Source organism: Elgaria multicarinata, chromosome 15, assembly GCF_023053635.1.
Source record: "Elgaria multicarinata webbii isolate HBS135686 ecotype San Diego chromosome 15, rElgMul1.1.pri, whole genome shotgun sequence".
Classification (NCBI taxonomy): domain Eukaryota; kingdom Metazoa; phylum Chordata; class Lepidosauria; order Squamata; family Anguidae; genus Elgaria; species Elgaria multicarinata.
Genome location: NC_086185.1, coordinates 25,276,879 through 25,295,411, shown reverse-complemented (window position 1 = coordinate 25,295,411; position 18,533 = coordinate 25,276,879). Strand labels below are relative to the sequence as shown.

Sequence of the window (18,533 nt, the reverse complement as noted above, 5' to 3'; positions counted from 1 at the left end):
GCAGGTGTTCCTTGCATTGTGGAACTATCATTCCGGCAGAGATCATCCCTATGTACGAGATCTCCGTCGTGCGAAGCAGGCCTCCGGCGCTTCCAGACGGAGCGGCGAACCGTGGCACCGAGCTTGCTTTGCTAATTACTCATTTCCCAAACCATACGCAGAAACTTTCTGCTAGGAACACAACCAATCTGGAACAGCAACCCAGCCTCCTCTGAGGCTTAGCAAGGCCCCTGTGCAGCAGCGTTGGCGCATGCAGTTCACAGCCTCATCTGCCACGTGACGTCTCCCCTTCCCTGACAATAATCAAAACAGGAAGCCAATTTGGAGGTCACCAACTCACTGCTCAATACAGTATCTGCAATGCAGGATGCAACAACGGGATCCCTGACAGATGGCAATCCAGTCCCTGCTTAAGGCAAGTCTGTTCCACTGCTGAACAGTGCAATTAGTAGTAGTAGTAGTAGTAGTAGTAGTAGTAGTAGTAGTAGTATCCCGCCTTTTGCCCAATACTGGGCCTCAAGGCGGCCTTACAAATATTTAAACCTAGGAAAAGAAATGTACAAAAAAATTACAATATTATAACATAAACTTTACAAGTCCTTAACATAGATGGAGGCCCAGATTATTCTCCAAAGGCCTGCTGGAACAAAGAAGTTTTAACCTGCTTCCGAAAGCCCATCAAGGAGGGAGCCAGCCTAGCTTCCCCGGGAAGGGAGTTCCAAAGCACTGGAGCAGCCACCGAGAAGGCCCTCTCCCATGTTCCCACCAAGCGTGCCTGTGAAGAGGGTGGGACTGAAAGAAGGGCTTCTCCAGAAGTTCTCAAAGCACGGGCAGGCTCATAAGGGAGAATACGGTCTTTCAGATAACCTGGACCCCAGCCGTAGAGGGCTTTATAATGTTTAGCCCAAATCTGCTTCCCTGCAACTTCTGCCCATTGGTTCTTGTCCTCCCCTCTGGAGGAACAGGAAACAAGTCTGCTCCTTCATCTTCGTAACAGTCATTCAGGTATTTGAAGACTGCTAGCATGTCTCTCCTTAATCTTCTCTACTCCAGGCTAAGCAAATCCAGCCCTCTCAAACATTCCTCGTAGGACTGGGTTTCCCAACCTCTCGTCATCGTTGTAAGGGTAAGGTGAGGGTTAAATTGGACCTTGGGGCTGGCATGTCTTTTAATTTATGAATTTTATGGTTCTATAGGAAGGGAGAGCCTTGTGTGGCGCAGAGTGGTAAAGCAGCAGTTTCTGCAGCTGAAACTCTCCCCGCGGCCTGAGTTCGATCCCAGCGGAAGCTGGTTTCAGGCAGCCGGCTCGGGTCGACTCAGCCTTCCATCCTCCCGAGGTCGGTAAAATGAGTACCCAGTTAGCTGGGGGAAAGGTAATAACGGCCGGGGAAGGCAATGGCAAACCACCCCGCTATAAGGCCTGCCAAGAAAACGTCAGCGAAAGTTGGCGTCCCTCCAAGAGTCAGCAATGACTCAGTGCTTGCACGAGAGGTTCCTTTCCTTTCCTCAGGAAGGGAGATAAGAACCAGGCAGCTGTATGGGGGAGAAGACTGGAGCCAAGCCGATTGTAACTGAGTGATTAACCATCCCGGGCAGAGGTGTGAAGACACTCCACGCATCAAAGCTGAAGGGAGGGGGGAAGGAGTGAAAAGAATAGTATAAAGACATCCCTGTGAGGGAAACAGGGTCGTCGGCTGAGATCGGTCTGGGGTGACGTATGAATTGTAGTTGTATTTTTTAGCTTGCTTGCTCTGGGCTCTTATACATTTATGCATGCTTTTATAGTTTTATTCTGCTAATCCCATGTATTCCTACCCTTTTCCTAATAAATGGTCTTAAACCTCATTTGTGTGAGCTGTGAGTGTCTGTGCCCGGGGATCCGTGCTAAATCCAGTCGAGAAGCCAGCAGGTTGCTGGGCGCTTTTCCTTTACAATCGTAACCTGCCCTCTGCTGTACATTCATTTATTTATTTATTGCATTTCTATGCCGCCCAATAGCCGAAGCTCTCTGGGCGGTTCACAAAATTTAAAACTATGAAGACAGTCTCCCCTCCCCCTCTTTTTTCCCTTCTTTTTCATTAGATGTTATGTATGCCTGTGAAACAACAAAAACTTGAAAATCGGGGAAAAAACATGAAGTATAAAACAAACAACAGCGTAAAAACACAGTATAAAAAGTACAAGATAAAAGCACAACCAGGATAAAAGCGAGCAGCAATGCAGAGACTAATACAGATTTTGTATATCTGTTTTTAATGTTCATTGTTTTTAACTTTTGTAAACCGCCCAGAGAGCTTCAGCTATGGGGTGGTATATAAATGTAATAAATAAATAAATAAATAAATAAATAAATAAATAAATAAATAAATACATCAAAGTTAAAAGACCAAGATAATAAACTGTTAAAATACTGGGGAAATAAAAAAGGTCTTCACCTGGCATCAAAAAGAGTAAAACGTAGGTGCCAGGCAAACCTCCTTAGAGAGCTCATTCCACAGCCAGGGTGCCACAGCAGAGGAGGCCCTCCTCCTGGTAGCCACCTGCCTCACTTCCTTTGGCAGATGATCACGGAGAAGGACCCCTGAGGATGATCTCAGGGTCTGGGCAGGTACATACGGGAGGAGGCGTTCCTTCAGATAACCTGGCCCCAAGCCGTTTAAGGCTTTGAATGTTAATATATGCTCCAGATTGGCAACGTCCTTCTAAAAATGTGACGCCCCAAACTGGACAGAGTATCCCAGCGCAGAATATAGTAGAACTCTTACTTTCTCTATCCCGGATATTGAGCTTCTGTTAATGGAACCTAAGATCATATCAGCTACGCAACTACCAGTGCTGTGTGGTGTACAGAACCTCAGAAATAGATTAGTTATCCAACCTCCCTCACCACCACCCTCAAACTCTGCTGCTTTACCTGTCGTTGCAATGCAATCGAATCCAACAAAGGCATAGAAGCATGTGGCAGCCCCAGAGAGGATCCCCTCAAAGCCAAAGGGAGCAAAGCCTCCTTTGCCAAGCTCGCCAACTCTGGAAGAGAAAACAGACAGACTGTGCCAACATTCAAGGAAGCAAAGCCACCCACCGCACAATGACCACCGTCCTGATGGGACACAACTTCCAGACATGGATGCAAACCTAGAACCTAAGAACATAAGAGGAGCCGTGATGCTGGATCAGAGCAAGGGTCCCCCTAGTCCAGCACTCTGTTCACACAGTGGTCAACCAGCTGTCCACCAGGGATGACAAAGCAGGACACGTGTCGTGTTTCTCAAAACCTCCCGCCTTCTTGGGAGGCAATAACAAGGCCTGCTAAGTAATCCACAAAGCTTTATTCAAGCAATAAACATCTCTTCCCACCTGAAGAGAGTCTAATCTCTAGGAACTTTCCCCTAGGCAAAACTATGCAAACTAAGCGAGACAATTGTCCTTTCAAGAAGAATGGAAAGCTTTTTCTCAAGACGCGTTAACTTCAGAGAGAATAGTTCTAAGGCGGCTTCTGACGGGATGCGAGCCGGGCTGACTTTCTCTCACCTTCCTTTAGCTCCGCCCGTTTTAGTTTGCGGCGTACTTTAGGATCGGCTAACCTCTCCGTGCTCTCCCCCTTGGAAGAATGTTGGCTTCCTACTGTCTGTGTATTATTTGCCCTTGACGAGATGAGCTCTGGAGAGAGTTCGCCACCAGCTGCTGAAGAGCCCGTGAGAGCTTTCTCCCCCACTGGTACAGGCTGGCCTGTTTCTGGCGCCAACTCCTCTCCTTCAGAGTCTGATTCTGACTGATCACCTGAAACACTTTCTTCCAACCCAGGGGGAGCAGGGCTAGACATGACAACACGGTGCAACACCACCCTCCCACCCATGTTCCCCAGCAATTGGTGCACACAGGCTTTCTGCCTTGGATCCTGGAAGTAGCACACAACCATCAGGGCTAGTAGCCATTGATAGCCTTCTCCTCACTGGCTGGCCCCCAGACCACGCCAGTCCTGCAAGGGCCTCTCCCAACTGGCTGTTGGCCGTTTCCCTTCCCCATTGCTCATGTCCTCCCTCTTGCTGTGCTGCACAGCATGATAAGGAAACCTGGCAGCAAGGACCGAGCAGCCAGGTGTTAAACCCCAGACAACAGGAGAGGAGGTGGCTGCTGGCCACCCCCACTCCACAACAGTGAAGACAGCAAGCCAGGCAGATGGGGGAAAGGGCCCTTACGCGCTTCCGGATGAAGCAGGCTTATGAGAGTAGTTTTGGAAATCCTCCTCGGACAAGCTCCAGTTCTTGACATCTCCCTTCACGCATCCAGCCACGATGACAAAGCTAAGGACCAGCAAGTTGATGGCTGTGAAGATTTTGTTCACCAGGGCGGATTCGCTCACACCAAATGACAGCAAGCCTAAAGGGAGGCAACGTGACAGAGGAGATGATGTCAGCTCTCTTAAAACGGGAGGGTCTGGGGCACAAGCCTCCTTGACACGCCTGCCCCACAGCCCCAGATGTCAAAGGCCGGCTGGTTTTATCATTATAATCAACATCACATGTTCTAGGACTGGACCTCTTCAGTTCAAAGTGCTGCTTTAAAGCCTCATAAACTACTGGGGTAAAGGGCTGCCTGTTGGCCCCTGTCTGTCTACTCTTGCTGAGGCTTCCGTTTTATTCTTCTTTGGAAGTTGGCTAATGGGGAAAGCGGCTTTTCTGCAAATGGTGGCACCCCAGCTGTGAGCTCCCTCTGCAAGGAGAACCATGTGGAACCTCCATTACTATCTTTTAGACACCAAGCTAAATCCCTCCTGTTTGCCTGAGCTTTTAACAGCAACGAGTCGTAAGAACGTAGGAGCCATGCTAGATCATACCAAAGGGCTATGCAATCCAGCATCCTGATTTACACAGTGAACCGCCAGACACATCTGGAAAGCCCACAAGCAGGACACGAGGTTGCAAGCCCTCTCCTGCTGTTGTTCCTCAGCAGCCAGCATTCAGAGGCAGGGCGTGTTGCCTCTGTTCCTGGAGGCAGCATTTAGCTGTCATGACTAGTAACCACTGATAGCCCTATCCCACGAATTTGTCCAACCCCCTTTTAAAATTATCCAAATTGGTGGCCAGTACTACATCTTGAGGCAGCCAGTTCCATAGTATAACTATACACTGTGTAGGGGAAAAAGTCCTTCCTTTTGTCCGTCCTGAACGTCCTATCCTTCAGCTTTACAGTGTGCATCCTGGTACCGTGAGAGAGGGAGAAAAACCGCTCTCTGTCATCCCACCTGTGAGCAGCAACACCAGGAAGAGGGCAAAGAAGTCGGGATATTCGGCAAGCACGTTCTCCATATGCACGGAAGTGTTATTCTTGAAGAAAGTGGAGATGTGGCCACCGATGATGTGGTCGAACGTGGAGCTCCAGGCACGAGCGACGCTCGCGGTCCCTGGTGACCAAAAAGAGAGCCCTTCATTAAGCCTCCCATCTGATCCGAAGTTTGACCTCCCATCTGAGCCTTCTGGACCAACCCCAGGTGCAATGGCAGGGCCTTTGCCATTTCTCATAGCATCAGAAGAACTACCGATTTCTAGAGCTGGACGGCCTCTAGCTCTTGGCATTGGCTTGGCTTAGCCCAGCCCACCAGCGCAATGGATGACTTTGGACAATCACAGTGAGGGAAGCAACCATTGTAGCTGCTCCCCCTGCCGTGAGGATGGCCACCATTTGCATCATGCCCCGCAGGGCAACATTTGATTCAGAAGGCGGCAAAAGGCAGTTTCCTGCAATGGGCAGGGGGTTGGACTCAATGACCTTGTAGGCCCCTTCCAATTCTACTATTCTATGATTCTATGAAAATCCAACTTTCGTAATCTGGACAGAGATGGCCTGGCTACTGTTATCCATGCTCTGGTGACCTCCAAATTAGACTACTGCAATGCATTATACATGGGGCTGCCTTCAAAAACCACTCAGAAACGTCAGTTGGTCCGCAATCTTGCTGCTAGTGATTGTGAGCCAGGACTGGTCAGAGGTAACACATATTGCTAATGTTTAAAATAGGCTGTTGGTCCATTTTTCAGCAGAGTCCAAAGTGCTGGTTTTAGCTCTTGAAAAGCCCTATATGGCTTTATTGTTTTCCTTGGTTTTTGGTGGGCGGGCGCAGCGGCTTAGCTGTACGTCAGTGTTTTCTTTTATTTCTTTTAGTTATTTATTTATTTATTACATTTTTATACCGCCCAATAGCCGAAGCTCTCTGGGCGGTTCACAAAAACTAAAACCACAATAAAACACCCAACAGATTAAAAACACAATTACGAAATACAGTATAAAAAGCGCAACCAGGATTTCTTTTACGTTTGTTTCGTTCTTTGCGAGCTGCTTTGTCAGTAGGAAAAAAAACAAAAACGAAAGTGACACAAAAATCACCAAAGCGCCTGTGCATTTTGTGCTGCCCCGCCTTGGGCTGCAGCAGAAGCAGCAGCCTAAAAATATGTTAAATAAATCAACGTTACATAAATTGCTATGCAGCAGTGGACTGAATTGTTTTGCTGTTTTTGTTCGAATCTATCTAAACAGAAATGCAGTCTGCGAGGCCTGGCTCAGGAGGGGTTCGGCCTCCTGAGGAGACCCGTCGGCGCATGCTTCCTTGACGCAACGCTGCAGGCGAACCCTGGCATTCTCGCATCATTCAGAACTCCCTCTTCTGCCCAGGCTCCAAGCCGAACGGCACATACCTATGATATACGAGAGGATGAGGTTCCATCCTGTGGTGAAGGCCCATATCTCCCCAACGGTCACATAGCTGTAGAGATAGGCAGACCCGGCCTTGGGTACCCGGGCTCCAAACTCCGCATAGCAGAGGCCAGCCAGCACCGACGAAACGGCCGCAATGAAAAAACAGATCACAATGGAAGGTCCGGCCGTATCCTTGGCCACCTCCCCAGTCAAAACGTAGACGCCAGCCCCGAGAGTGCTGCCCACGCCGAGAGCTATCAGGTCCAGGGTGGAGAGGCAGCGCGCCAATTGCGACTCTTGCGCGTTGAGGTCCACTGTGCGCTGCCGGATCAGCTTCTTGCCGAAGTTCGCCATGGTGCCCTTCAGCATCCTGGCCAGCGTTGCGCAACGCCCAAGGTCTTCAAAGGATCTGAAACAAGAAAACAATGCAGTGCTGAGTGCGTGTGCCCGTCAGCAAGAAGGTATGCAAGGGTTTGGGGATAACTAGCAGAACGCTGGTTATGTGGCCCGGCAGTTGAAGCCCTCCGTCACTGGGAATCGGAACCGCTCTTGGACTCCAGCAGAGAACCTCACAGCTGGCGTTTCACTCGCTCTTGCTTGAGTGATGAATCTCAGCCTTTCAAAGCCAGCTCCTTTTACAGGCAGGACTTCAAAAGTCCCGCTTATTCACAATCTACAGGTGGAGCAGGCATCGTTAATCTTTGTAAACCGCCCAGAGAGCTTCAGCTATGGGGCGGTATATAAACGTAATAAATAATACTAATACTACGACGACTAATAATAATAATTGTTATTGGCTACAGAAGCACACAGACAGTAACTGCTCTAAATCACATAGTCAGTCCAGGTTCCCAAAAACTAAGTAACCACTAAGCCCAACTCATATAAATTGGTATAGTAGGTGCTTGGATCTTATGACATCTATACTACATTAGTTACTAGTGTGCTTTGGGGTTCAATTTAAAGTTCTGGTACAGCCTTTTTAAAGCTCTAAATGGTTTGAATAGGGATTCCTTGAAGGCCCATCTTTACTGGTAGTAACCCGCCTGCATTCTGAGCTCAACATCTGAACCCCTACTTGTATGTCTGCCTGTAAGAGCAATTAAGCCGGCAGGCATAAAGGACAGGGCCTACTCGGTCATTGCCCCCTGCCTCTGGAACTCTCTTCCAATTGATGTCTGTCAGGTCTTACTGTTATTGGCCTTTAAGCAGACCCTGAAGACTCACCTCTTTAGGACTTCATTGGGTGTCATTGTGTACATGGTGCTACCTGGTTTTAATCATTAATTTTAATCTTTTATTGTCATTATTTTTATCACTGTTTTGTCGATTTAAATTTTGTTGTATGCCACCTTGGGAGGATTTACCCTAAAATGTGGTGTAGAAATCTTTTAAAATAAATAAAATAAGCTCAGGGGTAGGAATTTTCACAGGCCCTCCCCCACATCAAATAAGTTAGATTGCCGTTCAAGGGGATCATTTTGCAACATCCGCATAGCATAATGTCATTATGGAAATGAAAGAACAGAAGCTACACTCTCATCATAAGACACTTCAAAGAACCTAAGGCTACATTTCAGAGAGGCCGTACAGAGAGCTTTTGAATGCAGCAACATGGCAGCCGTAACACAAAAGTATTTAAGGAAAATGTTTCTTAGAAATAGCAGACCCCGGCTTACGAGCAAAATAGATTGTGGTTATACATTACAGTCACGCGTGCTACCGACATCCATGAAGGTTAGCAAAAACTAGATCTCGGGACACTATGGGAATTAATATTGTTTACACAAGTTGTTCCTTGGATAACAAGTCAGGAAGGGCACCATCAACTATTAACCAACTTTAAGCCAGCTTTGGTTAAAAGACAACAGAGCAAACTTCCCTCTAGCTCACCCGGCTACAGGCCAGGCTGGATGAGACCTTGAGGTCAGCGTTAGACATGGCATGTGATTCTTACGGCAAAAATAAGGCCTGACAGGCCTCACTTAACTCTTTGGAAATCTCTGACCCTTCTCATGTGTCTACCAGTAAGTACAACTAGGGTTTGTGTGCAGAAGGTACGTGGTCTTTTCAGTAGTGGCCCCACATCTGTAGAATGGGCAACCGAGCCCCATCATGGCAAGCTTTCAGAGGAGGTTTTTTGGGCTGTTGTTGGTTTTATCTGGCTTTTATGTACTGGCTTTTCGTGGTTTTCTGGGCTGGATGTGTTTGTTTGCTTCTGAAAGTTATTTGTTATCACTGCTTCTTATTAAAGCTTCAAGTTCATTGTTTATATTTTGCTTTGGAAGCCACCATGAGAGAGTTTTTATATAAATCTTTTAAATAAATCAAAATTAGTTATTATTTATTTTATTTAAAGCATTTTTATAGCGCTGCCTCAACGTTTCTGGCATCGAGGCGCTTTACAATAACATATAAAACAATTCCATTAAAACCCTCAACCCACATTAAGACAATTCCATTAAAGCCATCACCCTCAAACCATTAAAAGCCCTCAACCCCAATTTAAACCACCCCCTCCCCAAACTCTTGTGAAAATAAAAACGCCTTACAAAGGCATTTGAAGCAATTGAGAGCGGGAGCCTGTCTAATCTCCAGTGGCGCATTGTTCCATAACCGGGGGCCAGCCACTGAAAAAGTCCTGGCCCCGGCACATTCCAATTTGTAGCGGGGAACCATCAGGGCACCCTGCTCCTGAGAGCAAGTCTGCCAATGGTGAGACACAGGAGAAAGGCGAGCGCTCAGGTATCCAGGACCCAAGCAATGCACGGCTTTATACATGGTCAACAAGACCTTGTAGGTCACCCTAGCAGCCACCGGCAGCCAATGGAGCTCTTGAAGCACCAAAGTGATAGAAGACCACTTCGGGAGCCCCTTGACCAACCTGGCTGCTGCATTTTGTACAGCCTGTAGGCGTAGGATTTGCTTCAAGGGAAGCCCTGAATACAACAGGTTGCAATAGTCCAGTCTGGAAAGAACCAGGGCCTGGACTGCGGTGGTAAGATCAGCCTCTGACAGAAAGGGGCGAACTTGGCGGAGCACATGTAGTTGATAAAAGCAACTCCGAACCACGGCCCCCACCTGTGATGACATAGTTAGGGACTGGTCAAGAATAACACCCAGGTCCCGCGCCTCAATCACAATCCTTGGTCGGATTCCTGAAATAGGCAGATCTACGAGCTCCTGCCTCAAGTCTGCCAGCTGCTGACCTCAGCCAATCACCATCAGCTCAGTCTTCTCCGGGTTAAGCTTTAGTTTACTCCTTGACATCCAGTTACAGATCTCAGCCAGGCACCAAGACAGAGTAGCAACTGCCTCGCCGAGGTCAGACCCCACCGAGATGTAAAGATTGGATTACTGCAACGCGCTCTATGTGGGGCTGCCCTTGAAGCTGCTCTGGAAGCTGGAGCTAGTGCAGAACGCTGCAGCTCGGCTGTTGTCTGGAGCTGCCCCTTTCCAGCATGGAACTCCTCTGCTGAGGGAACTGCACTGGCCGCCTATTTGCTACCGGGCCAGGTTGAAGGTTCTTGTACTTGTGGACAAAGCCCTAAACAACTTGGGACCAGGATACCTGAGAGAGCGCCTTCTCCCTTACCAACCTGCCTGGTCACTGAGGTCATCCGAGGGCCTGCTCCTGGTGGTTCCACCTAGATCCATCCTCCGATTGGAATCCACCAGGGGAAGAGCCTTCAGCGTGGTGGCCCCCCTCCTGTGGAATTCCCTGCCTCTGGAAGTCAGGCAGGCTCCGACCTTGTACTCCTTTCGGCGCCTCCTAAAAACATCTTTATTCCAAGAAGCCTTTCTTTAACATGCAGCCTTGGATTACTGTTATTGCTTCTTTTCAATTTTGTTTTAACTGTTTTTTATTCTGTTTTTATTTTCATTTTACCTTGTACACCGCTCCGAAATTTTTCAATGGGGAGCGGTATATAAACATTCTAAATAAATAAATAAATAAATAAAGCTGGGTATCATCAGCATACATATGGTACCTCAGCCCATGGGCTCTAATTAACTCTGCCAGCGGCCTCACATATACATTGAACATGAAAGGTGAGAGGATGTTTGTAAGATCAAGGCAGTGATATTTTTATTTACTTGTTTGTTACGTTTATTATCCACCCTTTTCCTCCAAGGAGTCCAAGGCAGTAGACATGACCCTCCTCCTTTCCATTTTGTCCTTAAAACAACCCTGTGAAGTAGGTTAAGCTGAGAGTCAGCAACTGGCCCAAAGACACCCAGTGAAATTTATGAACAAGAGGAGACTAAAACCCAGGTCTCCCAGTCCTTAATTAGCATTCCACCTGCCACATCACACTGAATATTTGCCAACTGCAGCAATTCCAAATGGAAGATAGTTACTTAACTTTTAGCAGTGAGAACATTTCTTCCGCCAGCTCAATCATATATATCTCAGTTCAACATTTTCTGTGCTGATGTGAATATAGCCAGAACTGCATCACCCACACACACGAGAGGGAGGTCTCAGCTAGCTCAGAATAACCCTGAGATATGAAAGGGTATGAAACGTCTTAAAGGAACCTCCCAAAGGACACAACAAAATAGCCCGAAGATAACTCAGTGCCACAGAATGTCGACGAACTGAAAAAAAAATCTGACAAGTGGAAAAGAGTAGTGGGAGAAAGAGGAGGAGACACATAGAGATAAAAAGGGTAGACAGAACTTCCTCATTGTTCGGATAGGTCATTCTCTAGTTCATACTGAGAAGCTATTTTTAAATGTCCCCAGGGATGAAGTTGAGAGCTGCCCATAAACCTCAATGAAGAAATCTAATAATTGAATGTAACATGTTTGTGGGGGGGAGGGGATAACACTTGTACCCAACTGTTACGTGATGTGCTCTCATTAGACCCGTGTACAAACTTGCACACGTTCTAATGAGACTTACACCCGCTTATAAGGAATCTTTTGACACTGGCAATAGAGCGTTTGTGGCTAAGTAAGGCGGTTCTTACTCAAGAAACTTACAGCACTGAAGGGGATAACGCTACAATGGCACATTTATTGAGGTTGAAACAAATACTAGTTTTGGGGAAGTAGTTTTGGGCTAGTTTTGGGGAAATTAGCTGAGCAAGTAGAGGCTTAGAAGCAGTTTCAAGACTGAAAAATAGACTTTTTGAGACTTAAGAGCATACACACAGAGACAGCAGGGGAAAGAGTAGAGGGAATCTTTAAAGGCAATATATCTTTCCTTGGGCTGCAGCCCTTTCCTGTAGAGCAGAACTGGGGAGCATTGCAACTCTTGGTCTTAGGTGAAGAGGAAAAGAATACAGCGAGGCAAAGCACTCACCCATGGCAACTTGCTCTCATGTGTAGTATGCTCTGTGTTTCTGGTTCAAGAGAGAGTGCTAGCCTTCTTCTTCCCCCCAAACTTATGGGTTTTTGTATGATCTTATTTAAAGATCGACTTGCTATGGGAACAAAAGAGGGTGATTTGGGATGATGGCTGTACTTGATGCAGCTTGGAGTTCAGCAACAGGGCTGCATTAGCATGTGTATGACCAGGTATGACTCTTGCCATCCAGCATTCATATTCTGCTTAGTTTTACCCCTACCTTTGTCTCTGGGGGATGCATTTGAAGAAGTCTATCAGGAAATGGTTACTTGACCCAGGCCTTTTGTGAATGCTCTCAGTTTGTAGATGGGGTTTTGGGTTGTTTCAAAATGGAGTCAGTACTGCTCGCAGAAGCTACCTTGTAACACAACCCAGTGTCACTGAACAGTCTTAGTGGCCACAAAATGCAGGCTGGTTGTTGAAGGAGGGGAAAGGAAAAGTGGGGAGGGGATTGCCAGAAAGAGAGGAGACAGATTTACAACAAGGGTAAAAACTATCTTATTGCCTGGATAGACCATTTCCTGGTTCCTCCTGAAAAGCTATTTTAAAATGTCCCCAAGGATGCAGCAGCCAGTATTCCACTGACATTAATAGAAAAATCAAGAGACTGAATGTAGTAGTAATTGGTGATATGTATCCACCACCAACAATTGAAGAAACATTCCCCAAAACAGACCGGTGAGAACGAAGCATGTTCGGTGGGCCCGAACTGCTGACCGGCTGGCGGGGATGGGATGAGATATGGAGTGGTGGAGTGGAGTGGCTGGGACCTTGAGCACAAGAGCGCCACGCTGCAATATTTTGTTGCAGGGCCCCAGCTATTCCCTCTAATCGCGAATGCAGGTGGCTGACAGGACCAGAGCCAAAACTCCAGGTGAGCCCTGAGATATGCCGAACTACAAAACCAATAGGCAAAAAACGAAAACAAATTCCAAATGGAGACCGAGCCGGTGTGGCTTGTAGGAACAATAGCATGCTCAGCCTCCATTGGAAAAGAACAGAAAACCAGACCATGACTTGGCTTGCTTGAGCCCTGTGCAGGTTATAATATCCTGGAGGGGAACATGGCTGCCTGGAACCCTGAGCCATCAGAAGCACTCCTATTAGGGTGTGCGGACACACTGCACCATTCTGTTCATTTCGGATCTGCCATCAGCAGAGCTTCTGTTGCTTTCCGTTATCTGCTCCGCCTTAGGGAATCAATAGAGGTGCCAACCAGCCAGTCGGTCCATCAAATTGACTGATAGCACTGTCAAAAGACTGAGCCAAGGAAAGCCCTGCTTGTTTCCTCTTTCCGCAGCACTGATCTATGGAGATTAATGACCACCTCTTTCATCTAATATCTGGGGAAAGAGATGCTTCTGGGCGACTCAGAGGAGCCCAGAAATGCGAGGGCAGAAAGAGCAGGGTTTGCCAGTACGCAACCAAAGGGTAAGTCTGTTACTGTTAATAGTCGTATGGTTGGCAGAAGAAACCAGAGAAGCAACACTCGTCAAAAAGCAGCAATTAAAGCAGAGGTGGGCAACTTCCCTTCTCTTCCTGCAACTGTTAGCCTGCCAGATGTTTTGGCCTCCAGTTCCCATGATCCCTTTCCACTGGCTATGCTGGCAAGGGCTGATGGGATTTGTAGGTCAAAACATCAGGAGGGCCACAAATTAGAGTCCAGAAACAGAATTAAAAAATCAGATATTGGCAATCAAAGGGAAAAGCTCATTCTAAATTAATTGGATTTTAGCCTTAATTAACTTCCTTTCCTTTCTTGTCTGTTGGGAGAGACTGAAAAGGAGGAAACTGTCAAGCAATTTGAGAAGTTAACTTTTTATGAAAATATACATATACAAGGCTAATTGAAACTTCCAGCCACCACTGGGGTGTGCGATGATGTAGGCACTGGTTCTTGGGTGGAAATTCCCAGAGCTTCCCCCTTTGAGCCCAAACATGGAGGAAGAAGCATCTACAGTTACTGCAGCAGGAAAGAGTGCTCCCAGAGCCCGGGAATCCAGTGGACATTGCCTCATGCCACTGCCCCAGGTTCCTGGCCAGCAAGAAAAAATGTCACGGTGATCGATGAGCATGATCAACCAGAGGAATGCAAACCCTCTGTTTCTAGCAGGGCAGAAGGTAATTGCAAAAGCTCTCTGGAGAAGCACATTTTTCAAGGGTGGAATTGAGCAGAACAAAACTGTTGCGGGAACAGCGCCCAGGACGATCTGTGCAAGCAGAAGAATGAAGTTTTTGCCCTCTGGCTGTCGGAGTCCACTTCTTCCCACAAACCAAAGTGCCTGTACAACCCATGCCAGACGTTGCCATGGCTCGGGGAGGGTGGGGGGGACTCCAAGCCAAACAGTGAACTGCCTCCTTCCCACCCACTGCTGCCCTGACTGCAATCAAGCCTAGCGTGAAACGCCAAGATCACACACTCCAGCGCAACAGGAGAAAAGTTACAAACACAGACAGCTTACAAAAGCCAGCAGGGAAAGTGTGTTTTCCCTTATGTAACCTTTCTGACTTCATCCGCACTCAGCAGTTACAGGCGACTGTGGACGCTGGGCTGTTTCCAGAGACACAAAAAGCAAACCTGGTCTGATCCAGCCCTGGAAATCTGCCTAGAAACAGTGCAATGCTGGTCACTCGGACAGGAGTCCCCTGCCTGCTCTTCTAGTCATGGAGGACGAGAAGCTTTGGCCGGGAGGGGAACAAGATTCCAGCAGGAAGAGACTTACAGGGTCGGAAGCAGAGCTGCCTGGCAGCGTGTTCAGCTGCAAATACGTGGCAACAAGCTGGCTAAGCTGCTTAGGAGGACTTTTGGTGCAAGAGAAAACAAAGCAGGTTCATAAAGACACCAGTGCACCACTCACTGGTTAGCCATGCAGCTTGATGCACTCGGAAGGAAAGCCTGTGGGTGCAGAAAACTGCCAAGTGGCCGCAAACAAGGATTGTATCCGACGCAGTGATTCCACATTGAGGACATATTGAGGGTGGGTAGACGGCTATTTGAAATCCTGCAAATTATATTATTATTATTTATTACATTAATAGCCTGCCTTTTTTCCTCCAAGGAACCCAAGGCGGCATACATAATCTTCCTCCTCACAACAACCCTGTGAGGTAGGTTGGGCTGAGAGTTTGTGAGTGGCCCAAAGTCACCCAGTGAGCTTCCATGGCCGAGTGGGGACTAGAACCCGGATCTCCCAACTCCCAGTCCAACACTCTAGCCACTACACTACATTGGCTCTCTATTAGACTGGAAACAGGCAGAGCCTTTCTGCACAGGAGCAAAATGGTTATGTGCCACAGTGCCTTAGAGTTAACACTGAATCCTGTGTCCCATGATGCTGCAAGGTGGATTGCCAATACTCTCTCTCTCTGCACCATCCCGCTAGCAATCTTTGTGTGTAAAATAGAAGCGCTGGAACATTGTTAGAGGAAGGTTTCAAGGAGCAAGTCCTCCAGGTGCCAGCCCTTGATGCCGACAGCAACAGCAGGCGAGTGCCACGAACCAGGGCGAAGTCGCCATTCGGAGCACGACAAACAGAAATGGGAAAGGAAGAAGGATTTGCAAAGAGAGCCGGAACAAAGCGGAAGAGAAGGAAAATGGCAGGGAAGCATTCAGAACGGAGCAAGGAAGTAGTGCCACGTGCTTAGAGGTTTCTCTCTCTCTGTGTGTGTGATATATCCTTGTTTTCCCTGAGATAGTGTTACGTGTTGGATAGGGTAGACCTGAGTTCAAATCCCCACTTGGCCATGAAGGTCACTGGATGTCTTTCAGACGGTCGCCAACTCTCAGCCTTACCTATTTCACATGGTTATTAGACTAAAACAGCTGGGAGGAAGACCATGTACCCCACCTTGAGCTTCTTGGAGGAAAGACAGCATATAAATTAAATAAATAGATAAACCACGTTTCTGCACCAGCTTAGTTTCACTCACAAGTAGATCATTTCAAGCTTAACCCAAACCACATCTGCATTTCTAGGAAGTGCAGTGAGGAAAGCAAATCACGCATAGTGGGGTGCAGTAGATGCTGGAAGAACCATTTAAACAGCTCAGATGCAAACTGTGTACCTGAGGAATTACTACAAGCCAGAATGGACGGACTTTTCAGCCTATGTGTTCTATTGTCCCATAACCAAGCCTTCCTCAACCTGGTACCCTTCAGATCTGTTGGACTACAACTCCCAGCACCTATGCCCATTGGCCACACTGGTGGACACAGGCTTACTGCCTCTGATACTGGAGATGGCACACAGCCATCGGGACTAGTAGCCATTGATAGTCTTCTTCTTCAGCACCTGAGCTGCCTGCTTATAGGTGCATATTTGCCTCCGTTCATGCTCTCCTTTTCAAAAAGACACCTCCAGTCTGCAGTGATCTCCTGTCCAAAGGAAAATGAAATCGAGCCAACTGAAACTGGAGAAAAATGAACTGTTTTCGATCAGCCTTGCTCTCATCAGAACAACCTAGCTGCTCTTGGGTTCCTGGGTTTTTACAGCCAAACTCTGGTGCAGAGCAGAGACTGCAAAGCTGTGCTAACATCAACATGCTGCAATCAATTTGCAGACGTGCCGTTGCTTACTGAGAAGGACGAGGGCTGGGTTGGCAAAGCACATAAGTAAACATTTCCTCCTTGGAGGAGCACTTTACCACTGGATCAGGGAGGCTAATTGTGCGTTTGAATCCTCTTCTGATCCTATTAATAGATAATAATTTTACTTCAACAGGCGAGAGAGCCAGAAAAGGTCAAGTTTGTCTGGCCTCAGCCCTGCCTAGAAGCCAGCGCTGGTGGCTCCTACGCAGCGTAGTCTAGGTTACTGGGGAGAAGGGGGAGCCGGAGGAAGCAAGCCTGCACCGACTGTGACAGGCAGGAGCCAGAAGCTCAGCCTCCCCACTCCCCAGTGCTATCAGCTTTCTGCTCTCCAGCTAATTTCAGGCTGCTCTGCTGGTTTCTAGGAAGGCAACCCCACCGCCTCATTCACCCCCCACCTGTTGAGCTGGTAAATCTGTTTGTGGACAGTTAACACTTTAGATTGTGGGTAAATGCACCATTGAGTCCTTCCATATTTAAACAATTCCCTTTATATGCTAGTTTCTAGATGCCAGGAACTCCATTTTTTATTGGGGGGAGCATATGGAACAGCATTCCATCACGCGAACCTACACCTGCAGCCTGAAGTGGTACAGTCCAGGAACAGGTGAGAACCAGGCTGCTGCCCAAACGTGGTTCTCTCTCAGAGGTCTAGGATTATTGTGTTTGTAGTTACTGCAGGTAGTAGCAAAGCTGCTAACTGCAGTAACCATAAACACAATAAGCCATTCAAGACCTGGGTTCTTCAAAAAGCTGAGAAACAGGCAGGTCAGATAATAACCACTCTTCACGCGAAGTCTTAGCTGGCCATTCAAAATTATTCCTATGTATTTTATTTAAAAAATTAAAAAGGCTTGTTTTTCTTGGTATTTGAAAGTTTCTCAATATGCATCTTGCATAGAATAACGCAACCTCTGGGGTCAGAGGCAATATGGCCAGGATCTCTTCTCGATCCTCCCAGAGTGCAGGACACGGAATAACGAGCTCAAGTTAAAGGAAGCCAGATTCCAGCTGGACATCAGGAAAAACTTCCTGACTGTTAGAGCAGTACGACAATGGAACCAGTTACCTAGGGAGGTTGTGGGCTCTCCCACACTAGAGGCATTCAATAGGCAGCTGGACAACCATCTGTCAGGCACGCTTTAAGGTGGATTCCAGCATTGAGCGGGGGGTTGGACTCGATGGCCTTGTAGGCCCCTTCCAACTCTGCTATTCTGTGATTCTATGATTGGTTGCTGGGAACAGCACTGGGAGATCCCACAGAGCTCTTCTGATACGATTATTAAATAATACAGACCCGTAATGTATAAAATAGTTGGTCAACTTCAGATTGTGACTTTGGGCCGGTCCTAGTATTTCAGAAGTCAAACTTAATTAGCTGTGGAAATTAAGACAACGACAGACTAGGCTTTGAAAAGCAAGAACTACACGTACCGCTCTCTGTTAAGTGGTGGCTTGCGGGTACCGGGAATGAAAGGATCATCACTATGGAGAAGAAAACACATGGAACTCACTGGACTCTGAATTTTACGGTGCAATGGCTGGCTGGGAGATGCTGGAAATCGTAGGACTTTTTTCTGTCTAAACAAGCATAGGACTGCTAATAATAATAATAATCCGCCTCTCCCTCTAGATTGAGGTGGGGAACATAGAATACAAAATATAGGGTGACCCTATGAAAAGGAGGACAGGGCTCCTGTATCTTTAACAGTTGTATAGAGAAGGGAATTTCAGCAGGTGTCCTTTGTATATATGGGGAACCTGGTGAAATTTCCTGTTCATCACAACAGTTAAAGCTGCAGGAGCTATACTAGAGTGACCAGATTTAAAAGAGGGCAGCTTTAACTGGTGTGATGAAGAGGGAATTTCACCAGGTTCCCCATATATACAAATGACACC

At 47.3% G+C, this 18,533-nt stretch overlaps 1 protein-coding gene across 1 annotated transcript in view; it reads right to left on the bottom strand.

Annotated features, from left to right (window-relative positions):
* Positions 1–18,533, bottom strand: part of SLC7A3 (solute carrier family 7 member 3) — a 34,191-nt gene that overhangs the window by 6,781 nt on the left and 8,877 nt on the right. The window contains exons 2-5 of the mRNA XM_063141717.1: positions 6,693–7,102; positions 5,246–5,404; positions 4,200–4,380; positions 2,915–3,027 (exon numbers count right to left, since the gene is read on the bottom strand). Of these exons, the coding sequence (XP_062997787.1) occupies positions 2,915–3,027; positions 4,200–4,380; positions 5,246–5,404; positions 6,693–7,062 (823 nt within the window). The 5' untranslated portion in view covers positions 7,063–7,102. The remainder of the gene's footprint in view (positions 1–2,914; positions 3,028–4,199; positions 4,381–5,245; positions 5,405–6,692; positions 7,103–18,533) is intronic.